The sequence below is a fragment of the Polyodon spathula genome, chromosome 3 (genome assembly GCF_017654505.1).
Source record: "Polyodon spathula isolate WHYD16114869_AA chromosome 3, ASM1765450v1, whole genome shotgun sequence".
NCBI lineage: Eukaryota > Metazoa > Chordata > Actinopteri > Acipenseriformes > Polyodontidae > Polyodon > Polyodon spathula.
In genome coordinates, this window is record NC_054536.1 from 41313206 (window position 1) to 41330996 (window position 17791).

Here is a 17791-nt window from a genome sequence, read left to right on the forward strand (position 1 = left end):
AAAGCTCTGAAGTCATCATGAGAACTTATTTTGCTGCCATTAGGCAGACCAGCTGTCAATGATAATGTTGTAGAAGCAGAATTCTTTGAGAGTGCTCTAATAAAAAGTTTTTTCTGCACAGAACATTATGGAAAATTGCACAAACAAAATAGTTATACAGTTGAACTTAGAAATTTAAATATTGGTCTAAAAAAATCTATCGTGCATGTACATGAGAGTTTATTTTAGAGAGAGTATTTACTCGTCCAAATGCAAACTACCTCATTAATAATAAAATATTGATAAGGTTTCTTTAAATATCACCAAACGCGCTGAAAAGAGATGCTGGGCGATAAAGGATATCGTTCAAATAATACATAGGGGTTTATATGAGGTTTTACGCGCTAGGCAGAGATGAAGAGAAGGTTACCCCCGTCTGCTTAGAATGCAAAGAGCTTGCAGTTAAAACGGTTCATGCTGCCAAGAAGAAGAAAATAATAATATTGATTTCTGTGTTTTACAATTGCAGCATATTTTAGTTTAGAAAAGTAAATGATGGCTGGCGCAATTACCACATTGTATTGATGGGGCTGGTATTTCACAGGACGTCTGGGAGGATGAGGATTCCAGCAAATGGTCCAATGCCACTGCCACTGGCCGTCACCCATTAACTATTGCATTTCCTCCCAGAACCGCAATTGGGACCTCCAGCTTTGACCGGAGGACTGCAGCCGTTGTCTCTCCTGCAGGTACAGATATTTCAGTTTCTTGAATTTATCTCGTACCTGCAGGAGCGTTCTGTTTATATCAAGTTCAGCCAGAGCACCGGCAATACTGGTGAAAAAGGCAACATTTCTTTGGCGAGGTCGATCCAGTTCGTCCATAACCCCCAGGTCCGCAATAATTTGGAGGAGGGAACTAGTTTCCTCATCCGTCCGGCGGACCTGGTGTTGGGTGCTGTCAGAAAGGGTGGAAGCTTGAAACATCGTGCGCGGAAAAAAAAAAAAGAAGAAAAAAAGCTACATTCTTTGTATTATTATTATTATTATTATTATTATTATTATTATTATTATTATTATTATTATTATGGTTATGCTGGTAATAATGATCTAGTAGTTCTTGCATCGTTCATAATTAGGGCTAGGAGTTTCTCATGGAAAAGTTGGACGTAAATCACGGAGCAGTCACGATAAATGCGTTCAAAATCACTAAGAAAATGACAGAGGGAGAATAAAGTCACGGGGATAAAATAAAATAAAATAAAATAACTGTCTTTAATAAAAGCATATAGCTGCGTTGATGCGCACGGGTTCAGCAAAGAAACAAATGAAATTTCTGTTTGTTGCTTTTTTTTATTTGCTCTGCGGTAACTACTAACTAACAGTAGCATTGTATGCGCTGAACTAAGCAGATAATAAAGACGCAAACGGGAAAGGGTAAGAGACGGCAACGTAACACACTAGGGCCGAGAAATACACACGAGGATCACACAACAAGGGTGTGGGGCTGACAAGAGACATGTATATTAAATTAACTGCAACCGTACATCAATTAAACAACAAGTGGAACAATCATTTCAATTAAAAAGAGGAACCTTTTCAATGCCCCGCATCGAATATATAGTATAATACACACAAACTGAATTTATGAACTGTTTACGTTCAAGAAGTGTTTAATCAAAGAGCTTAGTTTGATTCAGATTTATTTTTATTCTCCAAATAATTAAAAAAATTCAAAAGGACAGCAAGTACTGTGTTGTTCAAAATATGTAATTATTTATTAGAATTAATAAACGATAAATGCATTGTTTTTAAATGTGAAGTTTAATATTAACGAGAAACACTTTCCAATAAAATCACATAGATATTGAACAAAATTTACTAACATCCCCGCAAGTTAAGCACATCAGCAAAAAACGAGGACACTAGCAAAAGTCACGCAACCACCGTGACTAAATACCAACGCTATTCATAATTCAATGAAATGAATAAATAATATTATAAACTGCTGACATCATCGTATTGGTATAAATCAAAATCTCTATATACAATTTATACACAAATTAGCAGCGACCCTCACCAGGAGAAGCGGATTGATAATAACTGACGGTGGATATTTAACTGATTTGTATTAGTAAGACTGGGATAAGGAAAATCTTACGCTCTAGTCTAGATGAGGACAGCAGGGTGGAAAGAACGTTCCCAGAGAAAAGCATTCTTTTATATAGGAGGAGTGGAAGAGGTATCGTGGTATTTCATGAAAGTCTATCGTGAACTATTTTACACACTGTCGAGTTTGTTGCTATGGGACTTGTTGGAAAACATGGATCGAGAATTGATTAGGGGTTTGCTACGCATGTGGACTGGCAGAGCTATACTGGTGTTCTTTTCTGAAAAGAGACTAATATTGCAGATAGCAGACTGTTTGGTTCAAATTGCATGTACTGCTAACCATTGATAGAGACGCTGCGTCTACAAACTCTTGCTCAACAATGACTGCAAGCTAACGACATAACAATGCTGTGGACTAGAAGGCAACAGGTTCTAAAGACTTCAGAGAGATCAAAAGAGATAATCCCACTGGCATCAAAGGGGGTCCCAAGGAGATAACAAAAGGCAGATGTATGGACCTTTTGTCTCCAGGAGTGTGAAGAATGCACCTGAGTTCAGAGGTTGTCACACTAGACTACACACACAGACACACACACATTAACACTCACACAATAAATTAAATTACCTTGACCATTGGTTAAGTGTCAGAGAAAGGGGAGGTGGACCATCTATACAGAAGGGTATTTAATGTCATGCAAACATTGTAATGTTGAGTATTGTGTTTGTCCTGTACCTGGGACCAGACTCCCTGCATATTTCAATAAACCTGGCAACTGATTGAAGAAAAGGACTCTGTGCATTGTCTTGAATCTACGTACTCACCATCTATTTTTTGTAAGTTACTTCAGGACTAATTAGGCCAATTAGCGTGCACTTTACAATGCTTTACCAGAGTGTAATGGCAGTTAAGTCGCACACTTTTTTTGCCGTGCACTTTTGAAACGAGCACAATCATGCGTCATTTGTGCGTGACACGTCATGAATGCACTATAGCAGCGCGATTAAAACTTGCATATAAACCCTGCCAGTGTCTCATATCAAATGCGTTGTACTGAAAGAGACAACAATTGCTGTAAAGCCATGTGATATTATAAGGAAAGTTGTTTATATTGGAAAGATTGACATAAATAACAAATGCTATGTCGCTTTGCAACCTAACAGTATTGATATTGAAATACTGGAAGTTGTGTTTCCCTGGATAGTTTTTATGCTTTCAGTAAGCAGTTTGGCTGCTCTCAGAAAGTTTTTCAACCAATTATTTGCTGTCCAAAACCTGCACATTTGCCAACTAAGAATAAAGGTTGAAGTAAAACTACCATGTCACTGCATAGAGATCTAAAGCTGGGGTATTGTTACATTGCTTCCAAATGTAGGAATGACATTGTTTTACAGTTGAACAAGTACACAAATACCTGTCAGAGATTAAGAGAAATGAGAAGTCAATAATAGATTACAAATGTTGTTCTTCCCTTTCTCTTTAAAAAAGTTAAACAGATAATAAACTAATTGTATGAGACTTTCCACATATGAGGATTGCTATGATCCAGAGAATAGAAGAAGTCATGTAATTTATATTATATACTAGTGTGCAATTGTCCAAGGCAAATGAAAATGGAAATCTAGTTTTTGATACAAAAAGTCACAGGGCTGTATTTTAAACCTGAACTATCTCATTCACCTTTCATATCTTAAAGGGCACATAATGACTTTTTTTATTGTGTTACATTCTCCAATGTGTTGCTACAACAGTTTACATAACATGTATTGTTTTAATATTTATTTTTATATTTTGACAACTTTTTAAAACTTTTAAATTGCATTCCCTGCCTCAAGATGGCTTCCCATGTACCCAGATGGACCTCTCAGAACTACATTACCCATCATCCTCCTGCTCACTGGTAAATCCATCTCAGTTGCATATGTGAGCAGGAGAATGGGACACTTTTCAAAATGGCCACTCTAGTGCACTGGGGTTTGAGCGGTTTCCTCTAAATCACTGGAGGAGGAGCAAAAAAAAACTGTTCCATACCACATCGTGGATCGTTATTGCTGTGTTACCTGTTTGACAATGTGAGCAATAATCATTAACCTATCAGTGCACTAAAGCGGACATTTTGAAGAGCTTTGAAACCAACTTCAAACTTATAAGTGTGCAGTTGTCAGGATGTTAACAATGAAAAGAAAAAATACAGGTACATTATTTAAACGTGTAACGCTACATTTTTCAGAACCCCGCTACTTTAAGCTGTAAGAATGACACAGCACACCAATAGTGATGTCATGCATTACCTATGATGTAATAATTAACCATTGCAGTGTGATATTTGTAAGCTTCTGAAATGAGGATGGAATTAGAAATAATATTTTCTTTGAAGGCACTTGGAACTATTTCTCTTCATTTTTTTATTTTCATCCAACCTTTCAAGTTATCAAGGTAAGGTTACATTTGAGAAAAATAACGTTAATGAAATTAATTGAACAAGTATGTTAAATAGACTGTTTTTTAATGCATCTAATTTAATTAAAAGATTCCAAAACTTTGTGACAAAAAATATAAAATAAGAATACTTCTAACAAGTACTTTTTTTTGTTAATTAAATCTATTCAATAAAATTATATAAAAGGGAATTCATTAGTCCATTATGTTACACAAAAATGTTTAGTCTTTTTTATTTGTATTTGTGTGTACATAACATAGCTGTCCTCTTTGTGTTAAGATTTGATCTTATTAACATTAAAACTACACCCTTGGGAATTTGCATATTTAGTATCAAAATAATTAACACCCTATTATGTTTTTTATTATTATTATTGGGTAAACAGACATATCAAGACTCATTCAGTTTAGGTACTTTTTTGGCATCAGTTATAGTAGCCAGGAAATGACAACACATTTTAATAGAAATCTCACTTCTAGTTTTGTCAGGTCTCACTCATTTGGATCTCTGAGAAAGTATGGACAATTATATTATAATAAGTGGTAAATGCTTAAATATTACACCCTTAGTACTTATTACAATACTTTCAATTATTTGTAAAATATATTCACAATGCAGGTATATGCTGCTGATATATTGAATAGTTTTCTCTTTATTTGAGGAAAGTAACATTTTTATTTGGGAATGAATATCCTCACCACACACGTATAGGATCTATTTAAAGCTGTATTTTGTAAAGCACTTTACAACTATATTCTATTCATTGTTGATGCAATGTCAGTCACGATGACCTGCACTTTCATTGTACTGACCAATATTCTTGGCCTGCCAATGTTGTTTCCCCCTGAGCTATAACAGCAGTTCAAAGATAAACTATAAACTCTTATTGCAGAACGTACAAGCAGCTTTTAAAGTGAAGAAGCTTACGTCTCTACATGGTAAACTAACTGAATAGTCAACAAGGTTGCTTTCCTATACAGTAGAATTCAAAGGTTAAACTATGGGAAATTTAGCAAATAAAACAAAGAAGTATTTATTTGATGTAAAATTGATTGTAGACCAGTCACTGTACATAAGTATCACTGGAAGCAGTACTATAACTTTTATGCATTTTCATGTGTTACCCACAAGATGTCAATGTAGATTATTGGAAGTGGTAAGAAGATTGATTGTACATACAGTTCCTGTTTTAAAGAGACTTTTCTCATTCTATACCATCTGTATGATTTTACTAATCCATCATACTGCTTGCTCTTGCTTATGCCTATACTGAAGAGTACTGAACCTGAATTCAGGAAGAAAGGAGTCAACCATTTTGTCAGTTATTATGCATGTGTATTTTGTAATAAGGCACCTATTACTGTCAAAGGAATGCTAACTATGGTTTTCAAATCAATTTCTTGCCTCCTATTAGCACCGGCACTATTAGCAATGGTTCCCCTTTCTTCTGTTATGGATCTTTTGGTTCTTTGCTTGTATTTTATACTTCAGTCTGGAAAAGACAGATATTAAAAAAAAAAAAAAAAAAAAAAATCCAATAATGTTCAATTTGGCCATGTGAGCTACAGCAAAGGACCATGATGCAGTTGTTTATCTGTTGTGATGTAGGGCCTTCAACAATACATCCAACATTTTTTAATAGCTGATATTTTGGTTAAATCACTTAAAGTAACAACAACAAATGCTGCCCCTTTCGATACCACTGTCAGTGGTGAAAATCATTACAAAAAATTCTAAATAGCTTTAATTTCCCCTTTTGAAAATGATGCAGTTTATGTGACAAAACAAACCCGATTAGGAAAACAATGCAACGTGCATTTAATTGTTCTCACAAACTATACTGAAATGTATATGTTAAATACTTTTATATAACAACTCTGTTCTCATTATAGGTAGGAGGGGAGGGGGGGATGTACTGTTGTGTAAAAACAAATACGATTAACGGAATTTAGGACCCATTGGCAAAGCAGGGTGGGAGGAGGAGGAGTTAGACTTTATTGACGTGCGTTTGCAGAGCAGAAGACTACAGAGATTGACTAAACTACAGCCATAACGGCGAGTGTCACTGTGATTGTTAAAAATACCGTATACAACTTTACAGTCAGTTTTGAGATAAAAACCAACGAGCCATTATCAACAAACAATGTATTTTCATACCTGACCTCAGTTTATTCTCTTTTCTGCAGAGCTGATAATGCTTAAAATGAAGCTGCCCATGAAATCGCCGATGGAAGGAGGAGATAAAACGACCGAGGACGAGCTTGAAGAAAACTCTGAATGCAATCTCCATATTCCCGGTTCTAGTTACCAGACGTCAACTGACACCAACAGGTTTATAGATTCTCAGAGCGGACTGCGGTACTCTCTAAATAAAGAGGCGGTGTACGAGTGGTTCGGCTTGTACCTAAGCCCGGCCAAGCGGATTGAGTTTATGTGTGGACTGCTTCATATGTGTCAGCCGCTAGAGTTACGTTTTCTGGGCTCTTGCCTTGAGGATCTTGCACGAAAAGATTTCCACATCCTCAGAGACTCAGAAATAAGAGCAAATGGACCGAACGATCTGAGCTTATTGACTGATGTCAGTGACCCTGTGATCCGGTCCAAACTTCTCGTTTGTATGTCCCTGTTGAGGTCTGAGAACAGCGAGTGTGCTGGGATACTGTTCCGTATCCTGAGCCATGTGGATTCCTCCTTCAACTTCAAGAGCTATGGCTTACCTGTCACTTCGTATACAGACCCGCAACATCATCACCATCATCATCGGTGTGGTGATGGAGAGGAGCCCGGGGGATCGTTGCATGGTTGCAGGCCGCCAATGGAGGTAGAGGCCGGTGTCCAGCAGCAGCTGAAGCTGCTTTTCACCATGGCCTCCTTGCACCCAGCTTTCCCTTTTCACCAGAGAGAGAGTCTGAGAATGCACTTGGATAAGATTGAGGGATCTTTCGAAGAAGGGAGACCACATTATCATCACAATAATACTCGGGTAATTTTATGCAGTAATACGCAGTAATATTTTGACCTATATTTCATAAATAAATTAATCATTTCTGTATTTTCCTCACTTTATTCCTTAAAATGACATATTAAAGCTTAACGACAAAAGATTTGTGTAAGTTAAGTATACCATAACTGTATATAGAGAGAGAGAGAGAGAGAGAGAGAGAGAGATGGTAACTCCTAAGCAATGCACAGATATGAGTGACAAGTAGGCGTTTTCAGAATTCACTATTCCATCTGTATGAGCAACGGGTTGAGTAATTTTGTTTTAAACCGCGCACCTTAAATTGAAGTAAACTTGTCTTAATATTTTGTTTACAATAATGTAAACATTTCGTTGTAGTGCGCGTCTTTACGTTTTAATACGAGATAGGCCTGAGATTATCCACAAAACTTAGTGGGGACAACCAACTAATGGATATGAAAATGCATGAATACAATAATAAAGCCCCTGAAATAATTTAACATCTAATGTTTGTTTTGCGTCTTTTCATACATTTATAAGAATCTGTTTGCGAATCTTCCGCTGGGTTTAACGATAAGAATGGTAACAATATATAGTGCTCATTGCTGAAATATTATTGGCTAGAAGCTGTCATGATTAATTTGCATAACTGGTTATAAAGTATAACCAAGTTATAAATTGTACGCTTGTTTTTTAAGTTAAACCTTATACGAAATGTTACTCGGGCAATATCCATTTCTTTTAAAAGAAAAACGTGTTTTAAAAATTTGGACGGATTTTGTAAGAAGTTAGATTTTTGTTGGGTACCTTAACGGGACTTTTCCACTGGGTGTCGGTTCGTTGATATATCGGTTTGATTGACAGTTAAGGCAGCCACGGTGTCTGGGGTAGGGTGGGAACGTTGAGTGTGTGCATTGGGTATTGACGTGTTGTACCCTAAGGCTGCCAAGGCTTTTTTTGACAATAGTGAGGTGGGTACAATGTGTCTGAAAAGTTAACTCTATAGGAAAGGGCAGATTACATATGTAAGATTTACAGGGCAGAAACTGAAAACAAAAAAACGGCAGGATGTTTTTTTTTTTTTTTTTTTTTTTTCTTCGATTTAGCAGCAAGCAACCCGTTTTTTCCCAAAAAGTGTAAGACATACAGCACATCTAGATGTGTAATAACTATTACATTATATTGTTAATGTCTGGTAGCTTGTATTGTTCGTCATGTTGTTTATTAAATTGTTGTAAATAATAAAGCATTGCCAGAGAGGCCGACTCATGCAGTTACAGTTTCTATAATTTTGAAATAGCCTCCTTAGAAATTAAAAGTAAACACAAATTAATCAATTATTAAATTGATAAAAAAAATGTTCAGCAGTCAGTGTACAAGTCAGTGTTGGTATGTAGCCTAAGGCAAGGCAACTGACATGGAAAATACTGTAAATCGTTTTTTAAATTTTTTTTATTTATTGCTTTTACTCTTACTGTACTGGGCAAACACACACACATTGCTTTGCAGTCTTGGTAATCTGGGAGCATTCTGGAAGCTAGCAAGGCAACGTCACCAAAAAGGTGTGACAAGTATGCAAAAAAAAAAAAAGAAATAGAAACAACCAATGTGCTCCAGGGATGTATTCACCTTCTGCTTGAAATTAGACAGTAGTGTTTCTGTATCTTGGAGAAAGGAGTACCAAAGAGGCAAAGGACATTTTGATTTAATTGGGTCGAATAGTCAGTATCCGTGTGTGACTAATAATCTAGATAAGCAGTGGACTCTTAACAGTCTGAATAATAATTCCATAAAGCATTATACATTGCTTAGTACAAGGAAATTCTACCCTTCATAATTTGGTACTCTTGTTTAAAAGTGTACATGCTCCAGTTTTGTTTTAAAATTTATGGAATGTTTAAACTCATACATCAGCCTCTAAATATTTTAATTTGCTTTGTAGTTACTCCAGCAGTATTGTATATGCTTGTACTGTACACATTTTTTTTTTCTCAGCATCTAAAAAGTAGTTTATTTTATTGTTTTCTAGTCTTTTCTGATAAATAGCCTAAATAATACCTTTGTTTTGTATCTGTAAACGTTTCACAGCTACCTGTGTTGCAATATCATTTCTTTGTCCAGTAAACCACATTTCAGGATGAGTGATCTTACCAATTGTACACATTGATTACCCAGATAGTCCATGCAGTAGGCTTGTGTTTTTGGAATCTGATGGCTAAAAACCTGCCACTATAGTGCTGCTGAGTACCTACCCTATAAATGACGATACTAAGTATTCAGTAGTGTAAGAATTCTGTACACAACAAATCTACAATTGGATTTCTCTTGTGGTTAGTGTTATCCTCAAGATGCAAGCTATTGCGTTAACTGTTGTGCTAGCATATCCCTGTGACCATGCTGTAACGACTGTCTTACTGCGGGTTTGGATTTATCGCTGTCCTGGAGTTGGCTCCCCATTTCCACCGTCTAACTTAATTGCAACTGAAGTGATTTTGCAGGGCCAATTGAGTGGTTTGCGAATGTGAGGTTTAAGTTGAAGGGGGACCTTTCACCAAATTTTTAAGTGTAATTAAATGTGCCTACAAGAGCAAAAGATCTAAATATATAAGACCTTGTGGGTTAGCTATAATTGGTGCAATAGCTAACTAAGCTGTTGATTCATGTACTAACTGATCACTTATAAGACCCCATTCACACTTACGATTTAAGGTGGCCCAGTGCTCCTTTTTCTCATATGTGAACACTCCAAAGAAGAAAAGGCAGCCCAGGGCCGGCTTAGATTTAGGCCACTGTTTCGATGTGACCCAGGGCCTGCAATCCAAGACCAGGGCCAACCTTTACATATATAAGAACGCGAAGCAGACTTAGGGCCTCCTTTTTGTATCACGTAACCAATTTGGTTACGTTGCGCAGTACTGTGTACTCTGTACTGTTCACCTTTATACCAAAGAAAAGGTTAACTGACTCCAGGATTAATTACCCTAACCCCCCCCCTTAAATCTGATTTAGTAACTATAAAACATATCTTGATGTAGTGTCTGAGGGCTTTTTACATGAATTTTCCTTAGTACCTCCTGTATAACCATCTGGTATTTGTAGTCATGAAAGATCAAATTAAATAGTTTATGCTGTCAAATGCAAGCAATTTTTACTGCACTGTGATAGATCCAGGTAAAATGAAGCAATTGTGCCATAATTAGTTGAAGTGAATATTGAATTACAACTTCTGGAAAAAAGGTTATTGCCTATGAAAATTTGTAGTAAAAAACATGCTTTTTACTAGCATAATATTGATTTTTCTCCACTTTATCACTTGGGTGATTCATTTTGAACCCCTTAAAAGCTTCATAAGATAAAACAATTTTAGAGGATGTTGGTATTTTGGCTGTACTCCTTTCTTGGTATTCTAAATTGCTCATCATTTTCCCTTATGTTTGCAGCAGAATAACGTTCAACCAAATGATTGCTTTGCTCCCAGTACTGACAACCTGTTTGAAAGAACTGCATCTACTTGGGGAAATCAGACTGCCTCTAGGAAAGCACAGAGAGAAGGTAAGTCCTTATTTGTCTGTAACAAAAGTGTTTTTTCATTATCGCAACATGAAATGGCACAGGGCCCTCGCGGCTCTGTTAGTTATTTTAATACTATTTTTATTAGGTCTGTTTTGAAAATACCAGGTTTTCTGTCTTTTTTGTTTTTCTTTCAAAAGAAACCATATTTTAAATAACTCATGACTTTTAAAGTGAGTATTTCTAGGTGTGGAACAGACTTCAAGCTTGTATATTCAATTTTAGCACCAAAATTATTTTAAACATTTCTCTCACAAATTGTAAACAACATCACACATGGCTGTGCAATGTTTCTTACTCTGATGTCAAGTTTTCCGGACCCCAAGTAGAGCCATGGTGGTCACGTGCAAATCGACCATTTGGTGGTCAGCAGGTTTTTTTTTTTTTTTCCCCTTCAATAAAAAAAAAAAAAAAAAAAAACATGCGCACTTATGCCAGCAACCAATAATATACAAACTTACCAGTTTACTTTAAACATTACAAATACGTTTTACTGTGTAGTAAGAGTTAAAAAAGAAAAAAAATAGTATTCATATTTGTTTATTTCCATGTTGTCTTTGTTATCTGGATGGCTGTTGCCAAACTCCTTGACTTCATCTTAGGGGTTATTTTTTTGATCATTTTTGGCATCTTTACAGCTTGAACAGTAGTAACAACGCACTAGATACTGAAGTAAACTGCAGCTACGTTTCAGCATTAATGTGACACTGACAGTGCACCTCGTTCAACCTTGACCTCTGTACACCAGAAGCAGTTTTATTGAACAAGTATGGTTACGTAAATGTAAAGCAGCATTGCCTGTGTTGATGATTATATATGATAAGTGTATTGATTTAGTTCTCAAACAAACAAAGCTTTGCATGTTTTTTGCCCCGCCCCAAGAGTAAAACAAAAAATTCTCTGACAGCATTGAAAATCTGTGTTTTTCTACGTTATTCCAGGTGATGATGATACAAGCATGAACATTTGAATGTATGTTCTCATTGGGCCAATCAACAACAACAACCAAAAAAAAAACGTTAGCCACCTGAAAATCCAAGATGCCTGTCATTGTTTAAAATGACTGCCGATTTTCTCCGGAAATGTCAATTTTTGACCCAGAAATTGGTAGACTTAGCCAATAGGTCTTAGTGTTTATTTGTACACTGGAACGAATTGCACTATAAAATAAATGCCTCCAGTGTCCCTTTGACATCTTATGAGGATGTGTTTATGTCAATGAGGCCTATCAGCCAGGCATCAGATGAAAGGCATACGGTTACAGGTACATTGACCAGGCATATTAAATTTACCACCTACTATTGTTTTCTGTTCTACGCTACTGTGGATCTGTACAACAAATTAGTTTCATTAGATTACCTAGCTAGTCCTGGCATGTACTTGTCATGCATATTTACGTGGTAGATCTAGGGTTTCTGTCACAACTGTGTCCTCGCCAATTACCATTAAAGAAAATACCCATTATAGCTCATAATGTAATTATTAACCATAATAAACACAATATCTCAATAAGAACTAGCTATTCTTGCTTATCCCTAGATTATCCCTATGTTTAAGAATTTCAGATCAATTACAAATGTGTATTTGTTATAAGACAAAAATAAACCTAACAATCCAAATTATTACATTTATTCATATTCTCAAAGGAAAAAGAATAAAGGTTATGTTTCATAGTTAAAAACATATGTATAATGAAGAAACAAATGAAAACATTGAAGGAAAAGTAATGCATTGTTAAATGTTCATAATGAATCTGTGATGTGCTCTCTGGTCATAGAGTTCTGCATTAGTGAAGCAGTCTTAATAGTTCATCATGCATTGTTTGGTTGAGTCACGCATTACATGCGTCAGCTTCCACTTGGCTAAGTATGCATGTACAAGGTCCAGCATCTAGTTGAGTAGACGCACATTACGTATTGTGACGATACCACTATCATGGCTTCAGTTCAGTTACTTGTAAACGCACAATATAAGTTTGATACTTTATTCTGTTGGTGTGATGTTTAAAACAAAGTCTTCTTAACATGGTCATCCTTTCTGTAGAAGTTTGTGGGGCAGCAGCGCAGTGCAGTATCTTTGTGAAGGCTGTAGGCAAAAGCTTTTGTCGTTCTGGAGGGAGCCTATTTTCTCGAGGACAGTTTGAAAATTACATCATTGCGTCTTTGTTGAAGAACTTCGGAGTTTGATGAGTTGAGAGCGATGAGATTGAAGAAAGAGAGAATCCAGCAAGAATCCAGAGAGAGCCCAGAGAGTCCGGCGTCCAGAGAGAAGAGAGAGAATGAAAATCCTTGTTTTGAGTTTAAATAACACAATGTATAGGCGTTCCCTTGTACTGTAAACTGTAAAGTCTTTGTAGGTCCTTCCGTTGGTTAACCGTATTTGATAGACAGTTGCGTGTCACACATAAAGGGTGTGTTAGAAATGGAATGTATCTGCCTATTTTTTTATCAAAGGATTTTACAGTTATCGTTTAAACCTCCTATTCAATATAACGTTATTTACATTCATTTGAGAAGCATACAAATTTCAGTTTCATTCTCTATACAAAATGGATTACAAGCATATAAAACACATCATAATACAATCAAAGGATAATATTTAAAAATAGTTCTTAGTTTATAATCATTTAAAACACAATAAACACTTCCAATTTATTGGGAAACTTAAATAACTGTTAAACTTGTGTACACAAGTTAGGTAATTAAAAATGATTCTCAGAGCATTTAAACTAACTTTTAATATTCTAATGGTAAAACTGCATTGCCACTATAGCTTGCTTTGGTAAGTTTTATGACACCTTACAATCAGATAGGATTTTGGAAGACGGGCTTCAAAGAGTTAACACAGTTTGTGGCCTGTGCCTTTTCTAATCAGCTTTGAAGTAACAACTCAATCCCCACAGCATGACACATAGATAAGAGTCTGAATTTAATATCTGGAAAATGCTTATTAAAATGAATTTATCCATGCATTTCCGTGACATACTGTTCAGCTACATATTGCCAGTTCCTGCCATGTTTCATCTTGTTTTGTCCATCCACAGTCAGCAAGACTTTGGATGTCTGGCTGACAGACTGTTGCCTACCCCTATAAGTGACCTGCCTGATGGGCAGCACGCTTTGCTTGTTGCATGAGTCGGTGGAATCAAATCATTACCTGCTTCCGGGCGAAGAGGCCCAGCCTTGCATCGTTGGCATTTTTATCTGTACTGGACCTGTCATACATTATGACCACAAACTTTTCCAAGATCTGTAGATCATCATCAGCCGATAGTGGACACTGATTAAGTTTTGTGAAGATGAAGCTATCTCATCACACAAGCTGGGGCTTGGTAAAGACAGACTGGGTGCTGATGTAGGATTTGGTTTGTTTTTTCATGAAATAAGCTGGTTGAATATTGGTAAATGATTTAGGAAACGGTGGAACGTGAGTGGTTCTTGCACCTCGTGAATACAGTTATGCTGTCAGTAATCCTTGGTACCTGAGTTTTGTGCACACACCTGTTCGGTAAGGGGACCATTGGGTCAACTGTGGCTTTGCTTGGGGTCAGGAAAACACAGTCAGTGTAACCAACATGTGTAGCCGTGTTTTATGGGGATGTTTTGTTTACAATTGTCATGCTAAAATTTCATATACGAGCCTAAATAAATTATTCAAAACAACTGGAAAGGTAAACTGAACGAGGGAAACTATGTTTTGTTAAGCTTCCACACCTATAAATCTTCACATTAAGCTTTGTGAATCTGGCCTATAAACTGAAGAGGGCTTGTACTGTACATGTTAGGTAAGAAGGTTACAGCAAGCACCACCTTTTGCTCTGAACAAACAGGAGTGTTGTGTTTTCTTTTGCAGCAGTACACATAGAGACGATTGTGCTGAAAGGAGTGTCACGAAGTAGGATAGACAGATGCTTGGAGTACACATTTGAGGCAAGTACTTCTATGTTTTTTTGGTAAAAATATGAATAAAAAGTTGCTTTACACCCACGTTACTTCGGTTTCTCATACCAAAAAAGCTCTCCATGATACACTACCTTACAAACTGATTATTTTACACCCTGTCAGCAGAAGCTGTAACTGTCTGGTTGGCTATTTCCATTAGCTCGAGTGTTCAAATTTGACTGTTTTTACATTATTAGCATAGCTTTTTAATTATTTTTGCTATTTGTGCATATTTCACGCTTTTAGCTATTGAGGGTTTGTCGAGTTGTGATCAAATGGGTGTTTCATCATCATATAACTTGTATATAATAGATATTTTTACATCAAAGGTATTGTATTGGTTTCTACAGTACTTGCAGAGTGAATTCAAACATTGATGTCACAATCAGTCACGTACATCAGTGTCTTTTAATATTTTCCCTCTCTTGAGCACCTCAATATTTAAATAGTCATTTGTAAAATATATTAAAAAACGCAATTCCTGAAAGTAATGTGTTTTTAAATGTGCCCTTTTGAACCATTTTCTGTAAAGTGGACAGGTTTGACAGTTGAAACACAGTACACAGAGAATGTGACGTCAAACGCTACACGGGTCTGCTGGGGCACTGACCTCATTTTCCAAACCAAGCTGCTCTCCCTGGTGCCGGAAGGTACTGAAAGCGAGTTGTGTAGAAATAGGCAGGCTTGGAAAACTGCACTATATTCCTGACCAGAGTATTGTGCAACTTCTCTAATTGAGCTATAGAGGGTACTGTCTTATCTTATTTTGGTTCCATGGTGTGCATGGGCCACTGTGGGAAGATCATGGTGACCTTTTTTCGTGATCCTGACTCCTCTGTAATGTGATGTACTGTATTTGTACTTGGCAGGGGACATATGTTGCCAGCATGTGTAGTTTATGTTGTTGAAAGTTAAATAAAATGTATTTTGGGAGGAACATGCAGATGGGATGTTTGAGTAGGCAGTGGTTCATTTCGATGGCATTTCACTTAACAGTCAGAGTTCTGTCCAGGCCATTTCAGCAGGGCGGGCCACCAGGGCAATGTGTGGCTGTCGCCGTCCGGCTGAAAAAAACCCATCCGCCTGTCTTGTGCCTGTGCCTTTAACACTTAGCGGTCATTAATTCAGCGCCTGTCAGGTGCGCCAGGTCCAATTTATTTTCACATGCTCTGTTCATTTTACATGCACTCTTTTTAAAAGTAATTTTATTCAAAGTAAAACAGGTTTAAAAGGAATTGCATATCAACAGGATACTCAGTATTGCATCTCCAGCCCCGCCCCACCCCCTGTTCTCTGTATTTATCACATACCTCTTCATATTCGTGCATACTGATAAATCATCTCCTGATCACTCGTTTTATCACCAAACTTCTCAATAATTCGATCCGTCATTATTTTATTACTATAACGTCTCAAAAAGCTTGGCAAATGTCCGTGATATTCTTTTAAAGTTAGTTAAAGCAATTTAAATAAAGCAATAAGCTCAATAATTAAGCTAAAAAGGAAGTGAAACTTCAATAACTCTACGCTGGATGCGGAAGCAGCTTTCTTCTTTGTTTTTGTCTGTGTTATCTCTGTGGTGCAGAGCCTCTGTGTATTGCTTAGATCCGCCCCTTTATTTATTTATTTATTTTGGCTCCTATCGGTCTCACTTGGCCATTTGAAAGGTTTTCTCTGCTTTTTCCGGAGATAATAAAAAAACGATTAGAGACCTGTGCTTGACGTCTTTTTGATGATGTCGGACAGGGTCCGACGTAGGCCCGCAAAGGGTTAACAATAAGGATTAATGTCGCTTCTAGCAGACTAGATCAGTTGCATGTTGCTGGCTGAAAAAAAAATCTTGGAATCACATGATATGTCTTGACACAACATTTAACCAATCAGAGAGTTGAAGGAGTGGGTTTTCTGTGTTAAGCACTTTGAGAGGCTAAAAAGTTAAAAATGACTGCTAAAAAAATAACCAATTATTTTCAAAGGAAAAAGAGGGACAATGAGTGTAGGGGTTCAAAATAAGCCGCCGATCGGCGCAATCCACTAATACTATAATTGCGCCGGCTACTTTATTAAAAAAATGTTAAGACTATTTTTGGGTATTGTCCATTTTTTGTCATATTATTGTACTGTAAGGTGAGATATAGTACATAGTAGCTACATATGCACCAATAAAAAAAAGAAGCTTATTCCTTTTGTTGTGATATCGTAACAATATCTACCTAGGTGCTTGTGAGAGGTATTGGAGGTTCATATATAGAGGCTATATGCCTTTTAAGAAGAAAGACATGATGGGATATCAGTTGTCAGCTGACATAAATGCTTAAGTGCAGAGGTGCTGAATCATCACACTCCAGTTTCATGCAACAGTACTGTTGTGTTAAAAAAAAAATGGTGAAAAAATTAACAGTTGCATTTAAAAAATGTAGAACGGCGAAAAACAAAAATAGACGTGCATTAACAACATGTCCTGAAAAATAACATAAAGAAAACAATTTAAATGAAGCAATAAGCTCAATAATTAAGCTAAAAAGGAAGTGAAACTTCAATAACCCTACATTATCTTGCCTCAGTCAAACAGTAGCGTACCTAAATAAGTACGGTAATTTACCATAATAAAAAACAGTAATGAAAAAGAAAATGTAGAACATGCGCAACCAGATATAGTCAACAAAAGACAACACAATATTCTTTGTCGTATTATATTATTTATGGTAAGGCAAGTTTATTTTTCCGTTGAAAGTGCTCCAGGCTATAGTGTTCTGCCGTCCGGGTGTACAGAATTCCTGGGGAGAATCC

General features: G+C 36.6%; 1 protein-coding gene across 1 annotated transcript in view; it reads left to right on the top strand.

The window, feature by feature from the left end:
- The first annotated feature begins 6557 nt into the window (after window positions 1-6557).
- The window catches only part of LOC121313096 (zinc finger CCHC domain-containing protein 2-like), a 73853-nt gene continuing 62619 nt past the window's right edge, over window positions 6558-17791 (top strand). The window contains exons 1-3 of the mRNA XM_041245258.1: window positions 6558-7511; window positions 10931-11042; window positions 14913-14989. Of these exons, the coding sequence (XP_041101192.1) occupies window positions 6723-7511; window positions 10931-11042; window positions 14913-14989 (978 nt within the window). The 5' untranslated portion in view covers window positions 6558-6722. The remainder of the gene's footprint in view (window positions 7512-10930; window positions 11043-14912; window positions 14990-17791) is intronic.